This window comes from Triticum urartu, chromosome 2 (assembly GCF_003073215.2).
Source record: "Triticum urartu cultivar G1812 chromosome 2, Tu2.1, whole genome shotgun sequence".
NCBI lineage: Eukaryota > Viridiplantae > Streptophyta > Magnoliopsida > Poales > Poaceae > Triticum > Triticum urartu.
Genome location: NC_053023.1, coordinates 511682770 through 511700370, shown reverse-complemented (window position 1 = coordinate 511700370; position 17601 = coordinate 511682770). Strand labels below are relative to the sequence as shown.

At 46.9% G+C, this 17601-nt stretch overlaps 2 protein-coding genes across 3 annotated transcripts; one reads left to right on the top strand and one right to left on the bottom strand.

Moving 5' to 3' along the window:
* The first annotated feature begins 712 nt into the window (after positions 1–712).
* LOC125538344 (mitogen-activated protein kinase kinase kinase 3-like) lies at positions 713–7330 on the top strand. 2 transcript variants are annotated; one of them, XM_048701601.1, is made up of 11 exons: positions 713–1245; positions 1933–2499; positions 2842–2929; positions 3038–3100; positions 4029–4189; positions 4272–4347; positions 4850–4909; positions 5011–5118; positions 5208–5444; positions 6527–6639; positions 6724–7330. In XM_048701601.1, exons 1-11 carry the CDS (start codon positions 899–901, stop codon positions 6965–6967), a joined length of 2064 nt encoding a protein of 687 aa, XP_048557558.1. In that variant the 5' UTR covers positions 713–898; the 3' UTR covers positions 6968–7330. The 2 variants fall into 2 exon arrangements, with proteins under 2 accessions (XP_048557558.1, XP_048557559.1); XM_048701602.1 differs by having other exon boundaries at positions 715–1245; positions 6727–7330.
* Positions 7331–13775: 6445 nt separating this feature from the next.
* Positions 13776–15253, bottom strand: LOC125541733 (U-box domain-containing protein 26-like). The gene has a single exon (XM_048705079.1). The coding sequence runs from the start codon at positions 15101–15103 to the stop codon at positions 13901–13903; it is 1203 nt and encodes a 400-aa protein (XP_048561036.1). The 5' UTR covers positions 15104–15253; the 3' UTR covers positions 13776–13900.
* Between the last annotated feature and the right edge of the window lie 2348 nt (positions 15254–17601).

The window sequence follows — 17601 nt, the reverse complement described above, 5'->3', positions numbered from 1 at the left end:
CTTAAAATAAATTCAGCAAAATGCAACCACCCATGCCAAGTCTAAAACTTGAACTATCTAAGCCACACTTTGATACACCGTGTGTTTGTACTCCTCCGTTTCTAAATATAAGTCTTTATATCATATATGGATGTATATAGACGTATTTTACACCGTGCTTGGGTATGAAATCACTACAAAAGACTAAATTATTTACAGAGAAACGGAGGGAGTAGGAGTTAACTTGCGGTTGGGTGTTGGGTGACACGTCAGCGCGTCCCCTACCCACCGTCACCTTTCCCGTGCCCCACCGAACTTCCGGCGAGCGCCAAAAACTCCACACCGCCGCACCACCATCCATCCATCCACGAAGATTCCACACGGGAGCCAGGAAAAGGAGACGCACGTACGCGCGCGCGCGCTCACGATCACGCACCCTGGCCCCACATGCAGCCGCCCGACACCATCGCAAGCCGCCGCGGGCAACCCATCCGAGAAACGAAACCTCCCCCGGCATCGCATCAGCACCACTCGCCCACTGACAGCGCGGACCAAAGCACCGGCTGAACGAGCCGGGACCCACGCGGCAGCGAGACGAGCCATCAGCCGCACGTGGGCCCGCGGCGTCGCCGTCGCGGCAGCTGCCTGCCACCCACTCGCAGGCAGTAACTTCCCACGCATACCGCCATTTCCATTCCTTTTCTTTTTCTCTCCGAAAAAATATCTCCCCCGCTTTTGTCTACTCCACCACTCTTCTTTCTCCTCCTCCCCCTCGCCTAAAAAGCGTCGTCGTCGCGTCGGCTCCTACCCCGCGCCTTCCTCGCCCGCTCGCTCGCTCGCGCCTCCCTCCTCCGCTCCCCTCTGCCCACCCCTGCAGCTCGGGGGCGCGTCCGGCGCCGACGGGGCCCCACCTTCCGCGATGCCCGTGCCGGGCTGGTTTCGCGGCAAATTGAGGTCCAGGTCCAAGCCCAAGCCCGGCGCCGCGGCCGTCTCCTCCGCCGCCTCCTCCCCCTCCCGCAAGTCCGTCGACCTCGACTACCCGTCCCCGTCCCCGACCCCCCGGGCGCGGGAGAAGGCCCGCAGCCTCGACTCGCCGGCCGCGCGCCATGGCCGGGGCGGCGCCGAGTTCCAGTACAAGCTCCCGGTGCCCGTGATTAGCCCGGAGCCGCTATGCGAGGAGGCCACGGATGTGGCGGGCTGCTCGTCGGCCTCGGGCTCCAGCGTGTGCTCTTCGCCGGATGACGCGCCGGATCACCAAGCGTCTAGGTATGCGGCTGATCGCCCGATGGTTATGGCCTACCTGCGAATTTGCTGCAGCCTGGAGTCTGCTGCCCTGCTCACCAGTTCAATTTTCACGTCTGGGGTGAAGTTGAAGCTGAATTTGGGGGTGACACTGTGATCGAATTTGGGGGAATTGCGGCTTGCTCGAAAGGTAGAGGCGTTAGGTTTAGTGTGAATGGTTAGTGGGCTTAGCAACTTTTTTTAAAGGAATTGGAGTCAAAATGCAGAGTTAGAGACTCGGAGCCAACAGTGTGACTTCGCACCAACTTCGTCTGTTGACCTCTTCCGTGGTCGTTGCACTTCTACAATCGTAAGCCACTTCATTTGTTTTTGGGTAAAATATGTACCTAGTCCTAGGCGGGGTGACCACGGATGCCAAGGCGTTTTATGATTTGTGATTGAAGAAATATTCCCAAAAAAGGCTGAACAACTTTACGTTTTAGTCGGAATGCAGATTTTTTTTCTCTCCTTCTGCTAACTAATTGTTTATTCTTGCAAAAAATTGATGATTTTGAGTTCTGCACTCAATATGCTTCTATTCTAGTTCCAAGGTCATATGTTCTGATTTGGTTACTTCAATTAGTGCGTTCTTTGTTTGGTATTGATATGTTCATTTCAAAATAATGCTTATACGTCTGTTGATGGTTCTTTTTTGCTTGGCATAATCTCCAGGTCTATGGATCCAATTGCTTTTGCCAAGGGGAGAGACATGCCATCTGACACAGCTATGATCTTAAATGAAGACAAACGCTTCATGTCATGTAGTATGCCACGGGAGCATCACAAGTTCTTTGAGGCGCCTGTTTCTAACATGAGGGCTCTTCATGTGCATAATAACGATGATCCTTCAACTAGCGAAGCCAGTTGTTCACGTGGCAGAATGTTGACTGAAGATATATTTGGTCCAAGAACGAGAAGCCCATCCCCTGGCCGAAAAGCCCATGCCTTTGCTGTGAATAATGTACATTCAAAAGAATTCGGGTTTAGCCCCAGGTCACCATTGAAAATGAGTGAGGGTTTGAGAAGCCCGCCTCATCCCTTGCCTCTTCCTCCAGCTCCCGGTGCTTGCTCACCTCTACCTCCATCTCCCACTGCTTGTTCACCTCTTCCTCCATCTCCCACTGCTTGCTCGCCTCTTCCTACATCTCCTACTGCTTGCTCACAGTCCCAATCACGGTGGAAAAAGGGGAAACTATTAGGGAGTGGAACATTTGGCCAGGTTTACCTTGGATTTAACAGGTATCATGGTTTTTTCATGTGTTCGTATCATTTGCGATTTGATTATCATATGGAACTAAATGCATTGATGTCTTATTATATGCTACAAAACCTATAGAAAAGCATGGGATGTGCTAAATTGTTCAATATTCCAGTAGATGCCTTTATAAGTTGACATATGAGATTATGTAGCATCTAGCTCTCAAGGGATCATGCTTAATGTATATGAACTTAGCACACTGTTGTTTCGCTCGAATTTTCTGATGTCAAATTGTTTATATTGATTGAATGTCTTGGGGTGTTGCCTAAATGTTTGGGAAGGCAGTCTGTACAAGAACTCTTATCTCACTACCAATTATGCAGTGAAAATGGGCAGTTTTGCGCGATTAAGGAAGTACAAGTAATTTCAGATGATCCACATTCGAAAGAACGACTCAAGCAACTGAATCAGGTTGATTATCTTATTCAGTTAACTTACTTGTCTTTCTACGCACCGCAACGGTATTTTCCTTACCTGTTTAATTGACTAAACAACATGTTATTCTTTCTGTATTAACAGGAAATAGACATGCTTAAGAAAGCATCGCACCCGAACGTTGTGCAATACTATGATAGTGATATGGTAAGTTCTATTTGATAAACCGTCTGCTCTGTCTGTGTGCAGTCATATTCGAATAATTATTTGCTCTTTGGATCCATCCAAATTTTTGATGGGATGGGCTCGTGAGAGAAAATAATGCCAAGTTTATAAAGTTCAAAGAAAATTAATGATGTGGGCATTAAGGTCTCATGCACATAGAGGTAAAGAAGTCGGTGGGAAATTCAGTTTACTAAAGTTCACAAATGATGAATTTTATCCATAATGAAAGGTTCTTTCTGTTGCTACTGGCATTGCTCACAAAATGATGGCTTGTCTCATAACACATATTGTGGAAATGTTGCATATATATACACAAAAATATGAGAACATATCGGGAAGTTTGTGGAATTTATTCAGTAGTTTGGGAGGCTATGGAACCAATGATATAAATTCGTTGCATATCTACATGTACAAGTATAAGCATGTATGGGAGGAGAAAACCTGCAATATTCACTCATAATACAGATTCTCCAGTCTACTTCTTTAATGTTGGCAAAACTGCCACCAAATCCTAAGGGGTTAAACGCACTGGTTTTAGAATATCAGGGGTTGGTGTGATAGCTGGTTTTGTAGTTCTTGAGGCAAAATTAGACACACCATCAAAGTTCAAGGTAATATGGAGTTCTTCAAAAACATTGATTGTAATTTATGTAGGCACGCTAATTGCTTTACCTGGATTGTTCGACTCCCATCCACCTCTTTGGACATGCTTCTGTTTGACTTAAGTATTTTGTTGCTTTTCCTCTCACCTGGCTTGCATATGTTTTACTCCATTTTTCTTCCTGTACTCTTCTATCATGAAAGGAATTTATATGATTTTGCTCTTTAGTGGTTATCAGCTTTTATTGGAAGTACATTGCCAAGTAATTGGCTGTGTTTAGACTTTCTAACCGTGTACCTTCTCTTACAGACTGATGAGACCCTTTCAATTTATCTTGAGTTTGTTTCTGGGGGCTCAATTCATAAGTTACTTAGGGAGTATGGCCCTTTTAAGGAACCTGTGATTCGCAGTTATACTGGTCAAATTCTCGCTGGTCTTGCGTATTTGCATGCGAAGAACACTGTCCACAGGTAGTATACAGCTTGTATAACTTCTACACATTACATAGGTAGCACAATAGAATAATTGATTGATACTAATTTTTCCTGGCAGAGATATTAAAGGAGCAAACATACTTGTTGGCCCTAATGGTGATGTTAAACTTGCCGACTTTGGCATGGCTAAGCATGTATGCAGTTTTCCCTTTCTGCTCCCTACCCTACGTCCATTCTCTATGTGTAGCACTATGTTAAAAAAAAGTCTCATCTGTAAGATAGCAATCCTAGGTATTCTATTTTTAAAGAGCAGACATACTAATGGGCGAATTTTTGCTGGGAAGGAGCTCCGAGCGAATGTCCTTACAGCCGCTTGAGCAAAATAAAGAGTGACATTTAAAAAAAAAGTTACACTGCATTTGCTGGCAATTTTTCCTTCCGTACATGGCAAGCCCGTAACAAACGCATGACGTTTTTTAGGTGTGTTGGCATGGCAACTTTGGCATTCGCTGGCAATTTCTCTCCCAGCGAACATTTGCCAGATGTTCGCGTCCTTTGAAGAGATAGTTGTGGTCTTTGTTAATACTACCATATGAGCCTTGGCCCAAACATGCATATACAACGAAAACACAAATTCTACACTGTATCTTCTTCTCCCCCTCCAAGCCGTTTATCTCATTTGTTGTGTTCAAGCAGATATCATCTTTTGCTGAAATACGCTCTTTCAAAGGAAGTCCTTACTGGATGGCTCCTGAGGTGAGCTGCCTCCTTTCTTTACACTAAACCTTCAAACCGTATTCTTCATTTCTAATTGTACCCTTGTCAGTAAAGCTCTACTCAATATCGAAAGCATGCAGGTTATTATGAACAGTAAAGGTTACAATCTAGCTGTTGACATTTGGAGTTTGGGATGTACAATTATTGAGATGGCAACGGCAAGACCTCCTTGGCACCAGTATGAAGGGGTATGCTTCTAAGTTGCAACTGCATTTCTGTTTCAATGTAGCCGTGACAAATTCAGGCTGACTCAATCTTCTCCAATCTGGCCTTGTAGGTAGCTGCAATATTTAAGATTGCAAACAGTAAAGATACACCTGAAATCCCAGATATTTTTTCTGAGGATGGGAGAAGTTTCTTGAAACTATGCTTAAAACGTAATCCAGCATCTCGCGCCACCGCAAGTCAGTTGATGGACCATCCTTTTGTTCAGGACCATCCAGCAGTAAGAGCAGCAAAAGACAGTGCACTGAGAAATGCATTTTCTGCTCCAGCAGATGTGAAGCATACAATGGTATAGTTAGTCCATAAACTCATTTCTTAAGTATGTGTTTGTTCTCTGGCCTTTTTCGCAATAAGAAGATAGAGGACTTTTACGGTACCTCAAATCGATGTGAGCTGTCCATTTTTAGGAATCTAATGGTCATATTAGTTTATACTAGTGCGTAAAACCTGAGTAGTGGAGGATGGTAGTGCTCATTTCAGGGTCAAAACTGGAAGAGTTCAACAAATTGCGTGGCTCATACGGTAATTCCAAGAATGAAAAATGCTAGACCATTGTGTCGTAACTCTATAGACCTAGGTCTTATTCTGGTTGGATGGATGAACAATGGAAGGTGGGTCTCCGCGGCAACGACGGCTGCCGCCTGCAGGGGAAGAGCAGACTCGTGCAAGCATGCCGGCAGCCGGCGGCGAACTCATGCAGAAGTTTTGATACCAATCGTGCGACTGGGCAGAGTGGACCTTTATCAGCCCATCAAACCTTATGCCCTTGATCCTTTCATGTAAAAAATAAAACAGTCCGATGTTTAAAGTAGAAAGTGTCCAATAAAATCAATAGTTTGATGAGTCTTATTATACTATTACCACCGTCCCAAATTACTTGTCTTAGGTTTGTCTAGATACGGATGTATCTAACACTAAAACTTGTCTAGATACATCTCTATCTAGACAAATCATAGACAAATAATTCGGGACGGAGGGAGTACCATTTTGTTGGTAGTAGAAGGTACTGTGAAAAAAAGCCAAAGAGAGGGTCACTTATTATAGTGGCTCGCTGACACGAGTGCTTGACATTTGCATGAACTATTGAATTTACTTGGACTCAGTCTGGACCAATTTAAGAAATAGCTAGAAGCACTATTCTGGTTTTTTGGTCATTGTATGCAGTTATGCACACCAGATCAACTTTGGGGCGGGGGGGGGGGGGGGGGGGGGGGGCGGTTTGGCTTAATTTCATAAAAGATCCTATTATGTCTGCTCTAAACGAGTTCATGAGTAATCTGTGACTTCTTTTTTGTAAAGTTCATTGTTTGCTCCATTTATGCTATCTGTTCTCTGAAAGCTCACACTCCTTATGCTGCCCTCTCGTTGCAGTCTAACAGAGAGTTGCCATCACGAAGAAGTATTACTCCCCTAAGGGATATAGGTGTGAGTGCGCGAGATTTTACCGGATTTTCTACAACTGTCCCTTCACCCCGTACCTCGAGGTACTTAAATACTTAGCTTCCATCCTCATTTTCACCCTTCTCGTAACATCGTATTTTTGTTAACAAAATATATATGTGCTTTAGCAGCCCTATTCCTGTGCGAACAAACATGTCTCTACCGGTGTCCCCCTGCTCAAGCCCACTGAGGCAATTTAAGCAGTCCAACTGGAGCTGCTTGCCGTCTCCGCCCCACCCAATGCTCTCGTCTGGTGCCGCGGCTTACAATTCATCAAGCTACGCACTGAATCAGGCACGACGAATGCCGGATCCCTGGCAGGACGGCTCCTTGAAACTCCAAAGTCCTTACGGTTCTCCAAAAAGGTTCTAAGCGTCATTTGTGGAGCTTCAGCATGAAAAATGCACCCATAACATGGTAGATGCTCAGAGTTGTTCTGTCTGCAGCCTCTTGTAGCTTTGTGTTGCGACACCCGTCTGATTTACTGTACAGTCGAAAAGGGTTCTCGAGGAAAGAGGATGTATCATGAAGATCTGTATATATAATAGGCCGTTATATCATGATGTAAATCAATACAAACCCTTATAGCAATAGGGTTGTAAATTCACCAGTTTGCGCAAGCTCACAGTTGTTGTTAGGAGGGATCGAGCGACTTTCGTGTCAGATATTGGAAATTTAGCTGGCTAATGTTCATGGTAAAACATTGGAGGAAAAGTGAATGTATATATTCTGAAATGGTGTGGGTGCATCTTTCCTGTAACCGGAACATGGTTTTTTGGATGCATCGAGCTGATGATAGCATTCAAGTCGAAAGCCATTGACATAAAGCTGCTAAGAAAAAACCGGACAGTTGTTTCTCTTTCAATTATAACACACACATAATCCTTCACCAAAGTTTCTTGCATTTTTCATTTGATGCAACCAAACAACCATTGTTGCAAAAAGAGCCTTGGCTCAGTGGTTGGGCATGTGGTTGTGCAGCCTAACGACCCGAGTTTTTCTCTCATTTATTTATGTTTTTCTCTCATTTATTTATGATCAAGCTTGGTGTGTGGTGGAACCACTCATTAAGAAATATCTTGATTATGCATCCCTAGTTGGTGCAGAGGTCCTGAAGTGAAAATCTCAAGAAGGCCAACCCAGATCGCATCTGAGCCGCTGCCCCCCCCCCCCCCCCCCCCCCCCCGCCCCCGCGGGCGACGACGCGTGCCTCCCTCCCAGACCATCGCCGTGGCCGAAGCCTCCGGGGTAAAGCCCCTCGTGGTGGCCGACGGCGGGTTCCCTCTTCTCCGCTGCTTGGGATGGCCGATGCAGGGCGGCGCGGGCGGGCTCAGGACTCGGCGACACAGCGGCGGCGACACCCTCGCAGCGGGCGAGCTGCTACGTGGTGGCCCTGGGATTGGCGGTGGCGGCCATCTGCTCCGTCGGAGGTGGTCGACCTGTGGCTGGGTGGTCGGATCTCGAGATCCGTCATCTAGTCCCGGCTACGAGTTGGAGAGACATGGTTGCCGGTGAAAACCGAGCCGACGGCGGGCGGTGGCGGTGTTCTACGCTGTTACGTTGAAGAAGGCATCGTCGCGTAAGTACTGTCTACCCACTCGTGCTGCTCCGGAGGAAACCCTAGGAACTGGTCTTCCAAATCCGACGATGGCGGCATTGCGGTGTTGTTTCTCTTTTGGGAGCATCGTTTGTGGAGCAGCGCTGGAAGACAGAGGCAGGAGGTGGAGCGTCTTTGTCTTGCACGGAGCTTATGTGGAGATATCAAGTCATGCCTGGCCGACAGGTGCTACGCCATGGCATACCTGATTGGTAGGTGCTACGCATGACAGATCTTTCAGAGTTTTCGCGTCTGGATGGACGAGCATAGGAGGTGGCGCCGTTGGGCGTCATGGTGGCGTCGACGGATGGCCGGACTGGCAAGGATGATGCGGATCTCTCTCCTGGATGGGTCAGCGGTTCGATGATGGGGGCCTTCTAAAACGTGTGGATGCGGTGTACGCTTTAGGTTTGCTGCACTGGCTGTTGGTTCCGATACGTTATGTGGATAGATTGACGACGCCACCGGTTTTAGATATGGAGAGGGGGAACACTCCACATTATCGAGTTTGTATGTGTGAGTGGTGGCTTTCGGTGACTTGATGTATGTTTTTGTCAGACCTTTGTTGAATAATTAACAATGATGGTTATATGCATTGATTGGTGCAGGGTTTTACCTTTTTTCTTAAAAAGACAACTATTGCTGCACATCCATAGCTTTCAATTCCTCTATCCAACATGTCATCATATTCTTATGTTTCTAGAATTCCGTGAACCAGAAACACCCTGCAAATTTGCCTTAACATGTTCTTTTAGAAGCTAGTGCACCGATAATTACAAATTTTGGTTTCTTTGTTATTTTATTTAATTGGCATAGTGGTGAAGTACTTCCCACCAAGGGCTTCTTCGTTTGACACGGCTTCATTGCATTGCACTGTACATGTGTGGGTAAGGGTTGCTCGTATAATCCTTCCTCAGACCCAGCCAGTATGTGAGTTTCTAGCACTGGTCTGCCCTTTATTATTATATATAAGTTTGGTACCCCGCAAAATAATAATAATAATAATAAAAGTTTGGTTTCACCATAGAGAATTCTGCGAGAGGTACCACTTCTTGCACCTAAAGGTCGTTCATAGGTAAAGTTTCTACCTCTACCCCCCACACACACACACACACCAAATATGAAAGAAGTCTAGATCCTGAAGTGGCATGTGAGGGCGTGTGCATGTGCATCTTCAACAAATAGTGAAGATCTAGATTTTCCTAGAATAGGACGTATGTGGCCATGCAAGCAACGTTAGTACTTCGGTGCATTAAGGTGATGTCCATGCTCAAACTTGAAAGTCGTTTGTCATTAAACTCACAAACTTGCAAGCGATTCCAATGGAGAGACTTTAATGCTTTCTGCTCGACATTTTGCGATGAAAAATCTAAACTTTTCGATTTTGATATTTTGCGTGAGTGCGTCTTTGAGAAAAGATAAGGTCTAGATTTATGCAAATTTGTTTGTGTGCATTCATGTGTGTAGGAACAACTCTATTTTGGTTACTGTGGATGCAATAAAAGGATGACACTATCCACACCTTTTGTATTCACAATTTTGCTTTTTTGGCCTGGAGTAGGTCAAATTATTCCTTCACGAAACTTTTCACACTAGTGTAATACCGTATCATGTTTGATTTCAAAAAGTCTCAAGAATTTTTGTCTCTTTTTGAATTTTCTAATTTTTTTTAACTCAGGTCCATTTGGACCCAAGACCCTCTAAGTATTTCTGAATAACTATATGGTTAAAAATAATATGAATGTGATGAGTGTAGATTTTTCTTTTGAGAATACAGTACAGATGCAGGCGGTCATATATACGCGCATACACCCATCCCTATAAACACACACAAGTAGACCTTACCTCTATGAGCATCTTCGAGAGACTAAGCCGGCATATCATCCTGAGATTGGCGAAGTCACCACAGACGCCTCGTAGTTTTTTTTTTACAATCAATTCAGAGAGCTTTATTCAAACAAGAGCATTCCTTGGACAGTCAACCATAAGGCTTGTCACAAGGAAGCTGGGAGTCTCATCAAACCAGCTTTCCGTTACATGCAATGTGCAAGCACGCTTAGCACATAGATGAGCTGGAACATTCACTGACCGATTTACATGTTGAACAACAAAAAGAGAAAAATCACGAGCTAGCTCTCCAATCTGAACTAAGATAGGTGCCACAATAGATCTCGAATTGTGGCGAGAATTCCAGAGATCAACCATCTCCATGCAGTCTACTTTCATTATCACATGTGTGAAGCCTCAAAGTCTTGCAAACAACACCCCGTCACGAAGTTCATAAGCTTCAGCCAAGAGGGGATCGGTGATTCCCATGTATGGTTTACACCAAGCTCCTAACATCTTGGTTGCCGAACGAGCCACACCACCTGCACCTCCAGTGCTTGTGTCGAAGTCAATGGCGCCATCTGTGGTGATAGAAATGTGATCAAACTCAGGTGGCCGCCACCCATGCCCCGCCATGGTCATAGTAAGATTCTGAGGAAGATCTAGAATGGCGAGAGCCTCTCTCGTCAGACGCATTGATGTTGCCGGATCTGTTCCTTCCTCATTGTGTTTGATTTTGTTGCGGGAGTGCCAAATGGCCCACATGATCGTAATGATCAGTGGCCTGTCCTTCTCTGAGAAACGATCATGACATAATATATCCCTCGCCCAAGAGTCTGGATGGAGCCGAGGTAGATGTAGATCAAACCATGACCGAGCCTCGTGCCAGAACCTCTTCGCATGCGAACAGTACATCAACGCATGTTGGAGGTCTTCATCTCTAGCTAAGAAGATATTGCATCTGCTATTCTCACTTATATGCCGCATCTTGAGTGTGTGCTCATCTGGAAGAATGCCGCGGATAACTCTCCACCAGAACACCCTCACCTTCGGGACAACATTGAGCTTCCAAAGTGCAGACCACAACTGTTGATCATCCCGTGAAGTACCGGTATCTGTCGCTTCCTCTAGAGCTAAACGCTCTTTCTGAGTCATAAGAGCACGGTACGCCGTCTTGACAGTATAGTTGCCTGACTTATCGAGCGCCCAAGCGAGAAAATCTTCACCACCGCCTTGCCTCAATGGAATATTAAGAATGGCCTGGGCATCTGGCGCAATGGAATTGTCTCGGACCACATGCTGTCGCCATGACCAGTTATCACTATCTATCAGATCAGAGACCTTGTCAAGTGTGGTAGGCGATGGTTGCAACAGTGGCATCATGGAGATGGTTCCCGGAATCCATCTGTCAGTCCATATAGAAGTGGATGTGCCATCTCCAATTCTTTTGATCAAACCGTCTTGAAGAGCTTCCCTGCCTGCCATAATCGCCCGCCAAGTCTTGGAAGCTGACTTGGGCAGCGTAGCATCCATGAAATCAACTTCCGGGAAATACCGTCCTTTTAGCACCCTTGAGCACAATGTATCCGGCTGTGTGAGCAGTCTCCACCCTTGTTTGCCCAACATAGCTAGATTAAACTGGTGCATGTCCCTGAAGCCCATGCCCCCTTTGCACTTTGACGTCGTCAATTGTTCCCATGAGACCCAATGCATTGCCTTCCTGTCAAGAGAGCTGCTCCAAAAAATTTTTGCCATTGGGGAGGTAACACTCTTGCATACCTTCTTGGTTAGAAGAAAAGTGCTCATACTAAACGTTGGTATGGATTGCACCACTGATTTCATGAATTTTTGTCTCTTTTTGAACTTTCTAATTTTCTTTAACTCAGGTCCATTTGGACCCAAGACCCTTTGAGTATTTCTGAATAACTATATGGTTAAAAATAATATGAATGTGATGAGTGTAGATTTTTCTTTTGAGAATACAGCACAGACGCAGGCGGTCATATATACGCACATACACTCATCCCTATAAACACACACAAGTAGACCTTACCTCTATGAGCATCTTCGAGAGACTAAGCCGGCATATCATCCTGAAATTGGCGAAGTCACCACAGACGCCTCGTAGTTGAGGGGAACGTTTGCTTCCACTGAACACGTATCGCCAGAAATCCTAAAATAAATTCAGAAATAATACAAACACCAGGGTTTGGACCTTGATGGGTTGAGAATATTACCTATCCTCCCAACCATCCAACCATAGGATGGTTCACGATGAGTCTAGATTTTGAAATGGCAGGGTGTGAGTGCTTGCTTATGCGCACTTCGATTTGGATAGTGTGTGAGTGCTTGCTTATGTGCACTTCGATTTGGATAAATAGTGATAATCCTTCACAAAGTAGCATGTTTGTGCACGAGACTAGTTCTGGCTCTTGGAATCGCATGATCAAAATAAAACATGAGTTAAAACTTTAGTTTGTAGCTCATGTGATAAAAAAAACTCGGGAGATACAGTATATTTTTAGATTTTCAAAAAGTGCTTGGTTTTTACCTTTTCGCAGCTAAGAAATCAACAGCAAAATCTGGAAACAATATTGAATGATTTTGAAGACTAAATTCAGAAAGAAAAAAGACGCGTTTAGCGGGCGGCTGGGTGCCCGCTAGCGCTCCTGGGCGGCCAACTTTTTTTGAAACCTTCTGTCCTTTTTGTCCCGATTAGGAAACCTGTAGCATGTTGTTAATTAATCACCTTATTTATGATTTCTTCTCATGTATGATGAATGACTGCATGCTGTTGTATTAATATTCCTCACATTCGTTTATGCATTAATTTTTGGTTTTCAAAATTGTAAAAGACATATCTTCTAAACTGCATGTCGAAATTTAGATCCGTTTTCACTTTTGAAACCCTCGCAACGTGCTCTTCAAAAGTAGATTCTACATGGGGATGTTTCGACGAACTAGTCTTTCTGCCAACTAAACATCAATATGTGTGCAACTAGACTACATTGCCGCACCAACTGAGCATATGTGTGTGCCAATAGTCCTGCCAACTAAATATCAATGTGTGTGTAACTAGACTACATTGCCACGCAATTGAGCATATGTGTATGCAACTAGTGTCCTTCCAACTAAACATCAATGTGTGTGCAACTAGACTAGATTGCCGCGCCAATTGAGCATATGCGTATGCAACTAGTGTCCTGCCAACTAAATATCAATGTATGTGCAACTAGACTAGATTGCCGCGCCAACTGAGCATACGTGTATGCCAAATAGTCCTGCAACTAAACATCAATGTGTGTGCAACTAGACTACATTGCCGTGCCAACTAAGCATATATGTGTGCAACTAGTGTTCTGTCAACTAAATATCAATGTGTGTGCAACTAAACTAAATTACAAGCCAACTGATCATATGTGTGCAACTAGTCTTCCCGCCAAGTAAACATCAATGTGTGTACAATTAGACTACATTAGAAGAAACGGATCTGAATTTCGACACGTGGTTTAAAAGATATGACTTTTTTAAAATTAAAGAACCGGAAACTGAGCTAATCCCCGCTACGATGTCTTCTACTTTGTACTTTCACATTTATAATAGAGAAATTCTAGACTGCTTAGTTTGACAATTTTCCCAGGTTAATTAATGCAACTCCTACGTCGCAGTTTCCCGTAGCAAAACAGTTGGAATCAAAAGAATCGCCACAATACATCCGGACAATTTAATCTCTCAATTGACGCCTGAAGCTTCACAGAATTGCCACTACATAAGTTGCACGCAATTGAATACATTGGCAGACATTCTTGACGCAGAAACTTACAGCTTACAAGAACATCTAGATCCTCGCTAACTCTAATGAGTAAGTACTCAGCTCTGGTTCACCTGGATTTGAGCAGCTTCAGCAGCGCCCTCGCCTTGGCCTTAGCCCTGGCGCCGCACTGGCTCTGGAGCAGCAGCAGCAGCTGCGTCACCACCCCGGCGCCCACCGCCTCGCTCCGCGCCGCCCGCGACTCCCTGCACACGGCCAGCAGCGCCGCCGCCGCGTGCTCGCTCCCGTCGTTGCTCGACGACATCATGAACACGTGCCTCACGAGAATGCGCGTTGCGCCGGGCGCGTGCGCCACCGCCCTGCGCCCGGCCTCCGTCTCCGCCAGCGCCTCCACCGCCGCCAGCGCGCTGGACACGGCCCCGCCGCCCTTGACGTACGCCCACCACGACAGGTGCCTGAAGAGCGCGCCGACCGCGCCGTGGTGGATGGCGCTGCCACGCGCCGGCTCGGCCGCGCAGACCGCGGCGATCGCGCGCACCGCGGCCTCCGAGGCGCGCGCGTCGGGGGCCGGGCCGGCGTGCTGCTGCAGGAGCGGCAGGAGCGCCTGCCACACGCGCGGCGAGGCGGCCACGACGAGCGCCAGGTCCCGGGTCGCCGCGGCCGTGGCGACGGTCTCCAGGAGGCGGCACAGGCCTGCCTTGGCCCGGCCGCTGCCTCGCCCCAGCAGCCGGACGAAGGACGCCAGGTGTTCCTCCTTCTTGAGCATGTTGAGGCAGTCGAGCTGCGGCGCAGCGGCGTTCGACGGCATGAGGCTGAGCGCGCACTGCAGCGCGAGCTCCTCCGCCTCCGCGTGGCGCTCCGCTGGCGCGGCCGGCGCGGCGTGGAAGACGAGCGGCAGTAGCACGCTCAGGAACCCCAGCTGCAGCATGCACGCGCGGCCGACGTCGGACTCGGACGCCAGCGCCAAGACCTTCTTGAGCGCGCCGATCTTGGCGGCGGCGGAGGTGGCGTCGGACTGGAGGCACCGCTTGAGCGCCGCGAGCGACGGATCGTCGTCCGCCGACTCCGGGAGGCTGTGGTCGGTGGCGGCGGAGAGCCAGCGCTCGATGAGGTGGCGCAGGGTGCGGTTGGGCACTAGCACGGTGGTGTCGCCGTCGCCGAGGGCCTGCATTGTGACGGGGCAGGTGCGGTGGCCGTCGGCGAGCCACCGCTCGATGCACTGGCGGTCGTACGTCTGCCCCGTGCACAGCGTCACCGGGTCCGTGAAGATGTCCAAGCTGATCGGACACCGGAACAGGTGCGGCACGCTCATCTCTGGCACCCGCAGAGATCAACACGAATCCAACAAGAAATGGAAGAACCTAATCCCTCGTCCAAGCAGGAAAAAGAGAATCACAAACCACTCCACTTATACCAACCAAGAACTCATCGAGAAAACCCCAAAAAGATGGCGAACAAATCTGCAGCTCCGGCCGATCGGTGGAGAAGCCCTTGTAGGCCGGGATCGACTTATTTCGAGGAATGCGGTCACACAGAAGGCTATTTTAACTGGCTGCTGGCACTCACTCCCATGCCACTCCCATCAAGAATCCATGGCGATGTAACGTAACAGCAGCAGACGAAACCCGTGAAGTGACCGCAGCAGGGTCGGTCACTGCGTGAGATGCCGGCCCCGGCCCCTATGATGGCCGTACTTGATGCAGATGATGGGCACCAAACAACAGGAGTCGCAGCAGCACAAGTGTCACAGGCAGTACTGGATATGATATGGGCTCTCTCTCTCCGTGTCTCTCTGTCTTGGAGGAGAGAGAGGAGGGAGAGGAGGCAGTAGCGAGGAAGACGAGGGAGAGAGGAGGAGGTGTGTGCGATGGTCATGGCAAGATAAAGGCAGCCGCAGCGGCTGGAGAACTTTCTCTTTTGGTGATAGTCTTTGAAAGGGATTGGTCTGGTGATTGGACCAGTACGCCATGAGCGAGGAAAATTGAATACTGGAAGGAAACATGGGGGCGGTCAGAGTTGGGGACTGGCCGGAATGCATTGTGCAGCTTGGAACGGAACGGCCAACCTCAACTTGAGATGAGAGGCTGCAGCATTTTTAAAATGGATTAATAGGCCTGTTCTGCCTGCAATTTGACTGCTGTTTTGCATACTATCCTGCAGCTTGCAAGGTCCAGAGAAATTAGGGGCCAAAGGAGATCATGCTTTGAAAGTATAATGGAATGGGTAAATGTTTCTCTTCTCATCTGTGGGGTAAATGTCTTTGGTGTTACTGTCTACATTTGTGTGGTGTGGTACTGTTTGCCAACTGTGGACTATTCTGAGCTCTCGACTCCTCAGCAGTAAACCTTTTCCTCCTTACATGGGTCTTGATTGTTCCATTTGCAGAAGATAGATTGCAGTACATTTAATGACTGTTATTAGTGTATGCCATAATGGCCTCAAATTGACATTATGACAGAAACAGGACTAATCCGTTAGATCCTTCCTTTCCCCTTCATTTTCGGTGAATCTGAATTAGTACTCCATTGTATCATTGTATTGCTCGCTAAGAAGTGTATGCTTTGGTCCAGTTTGTCAGAAAATGTTGCGATAGCAGCAACAGTTGTGCTGCAGCTCCACGACAGAGAGAGAGAATCTTTCTTAACAAGACAAAGATCAGTATACTAAAGTATGATCTGCACAGTTGAAACTAAGAAACTCCATCGGCTCCTCGAGCGACCCACTGAGAGTAAACAATGCAATTCCGTAGGTGCTAATGGCAGCTTAATGCGGCTATGACAGTGCAAAAGTCCTGGGTTACACTAGACTTTTAGGCAGTGTAGCCTGTAATGGCCAGCAGGATTGCCAGAATTAAGGGGCTCTCTAGGGCTAGGCTAGGATGGTGCCCTTGATGCACCGATGATCATACTCATGAGACGGGATCTAAATGAGACAAGCCAGAGGGCATGAGCACCAGTACTGGTGGCAAATCTAGTACAGTTGTCACTAGACATGTTCATTATGTAATTGCTCTTTTTGTCCTAAGGACAAAAAGGTTATTGTAATACTCCCTCTGTAAACTAATATAAGACCTTCAGATAACTAAAGTAGTGATCTAAAACATCTTATATTTGTTTACAGAGTGAGTACATCATATACTTTGTATGTTTTGGACATGGCCGTGGGCAAAATTTTAGTTTTTGCTGGGATGGTTGCCAATATTTTGGTATGCACATACCCTCTAGTTTACTCTAATTTATTTTCATACTAACATTGCCAAAACCCGGGCGATCAAATCATTGACCAAAATATTTGCAAGCCAAATTTTTGGTAGAGTTGTCATGGGCTCAAACCAAACACACCATATGTATGTTGAATTAATGGATTTGCTTCGAGATCCTTGTGCTTCCCCTGCTTTTCAAACTTTTTGGGATGGTTAGGGTTGCAAGGCGAAGCCGCCGGTGATGCATGAGCGGAAATAGCGATGGAACCAAGGGAGGTGAGCTTGTCTATGTCGTTTGGACCACAGGCGCAACCAAGTGAGAGATGTTGCTGGGGTGGCAATAAGTTAGAAGGGGTAGGGTTGCAGTTTGGGGGTGTTCATCGGAGTTGGGAGGGGAACGATGTTTATATTGATGCTTGATCCAACAATGGATGCTAGCAAAAACACGGAAGGTTGTGTAATTGGGGAGAATATGCAATAGGTTAGGGGTGAGGGTTAGGATTGTAGGTTATGCACGTCCTAGTGTCACAAGCCATTGGTTACATACCTGGTCATGGAGAACACTTTAGCGGATATGAAGTTTTTACTTAAGAAACCAGCAAGAGCTT

What these genes read in the sequence shown, in the direction of transcription:
- LOC125541733 (XM_048705079.1), bottom strand. Translation starts at nt 15,103, where the DNA reads ATGAGCGTGCCGCACCTGTTCCGGTGTCCGATCAGCTTGGACATCTTC.
- LOC125538344 (XM_048701601.1), top strand. Translation starts at nt 899, where the DNA reads ATGCCCGTGCCGGGCTGGTTTCGCGGCAAATTGAGGTCCAGGTCCAAG. An exon ending in GACTCAAGCAACTGAATCAG is followed by an intron (nt 2,930 to 3,037) that starts GTTGATTATCTT and finishes CTGTATTAACAG; the next exon opens with GAAATAGACATGCTTAAGAA. An exon ending in CAGATGTGAAGCATACAATG is followed by an intron (nt 5,445 to 6,526) that starts GTATAGTTAGTC and finishes CTCTCGTTGCAG; the next exon opens with TCTAACAGAGAGTTGCCATC.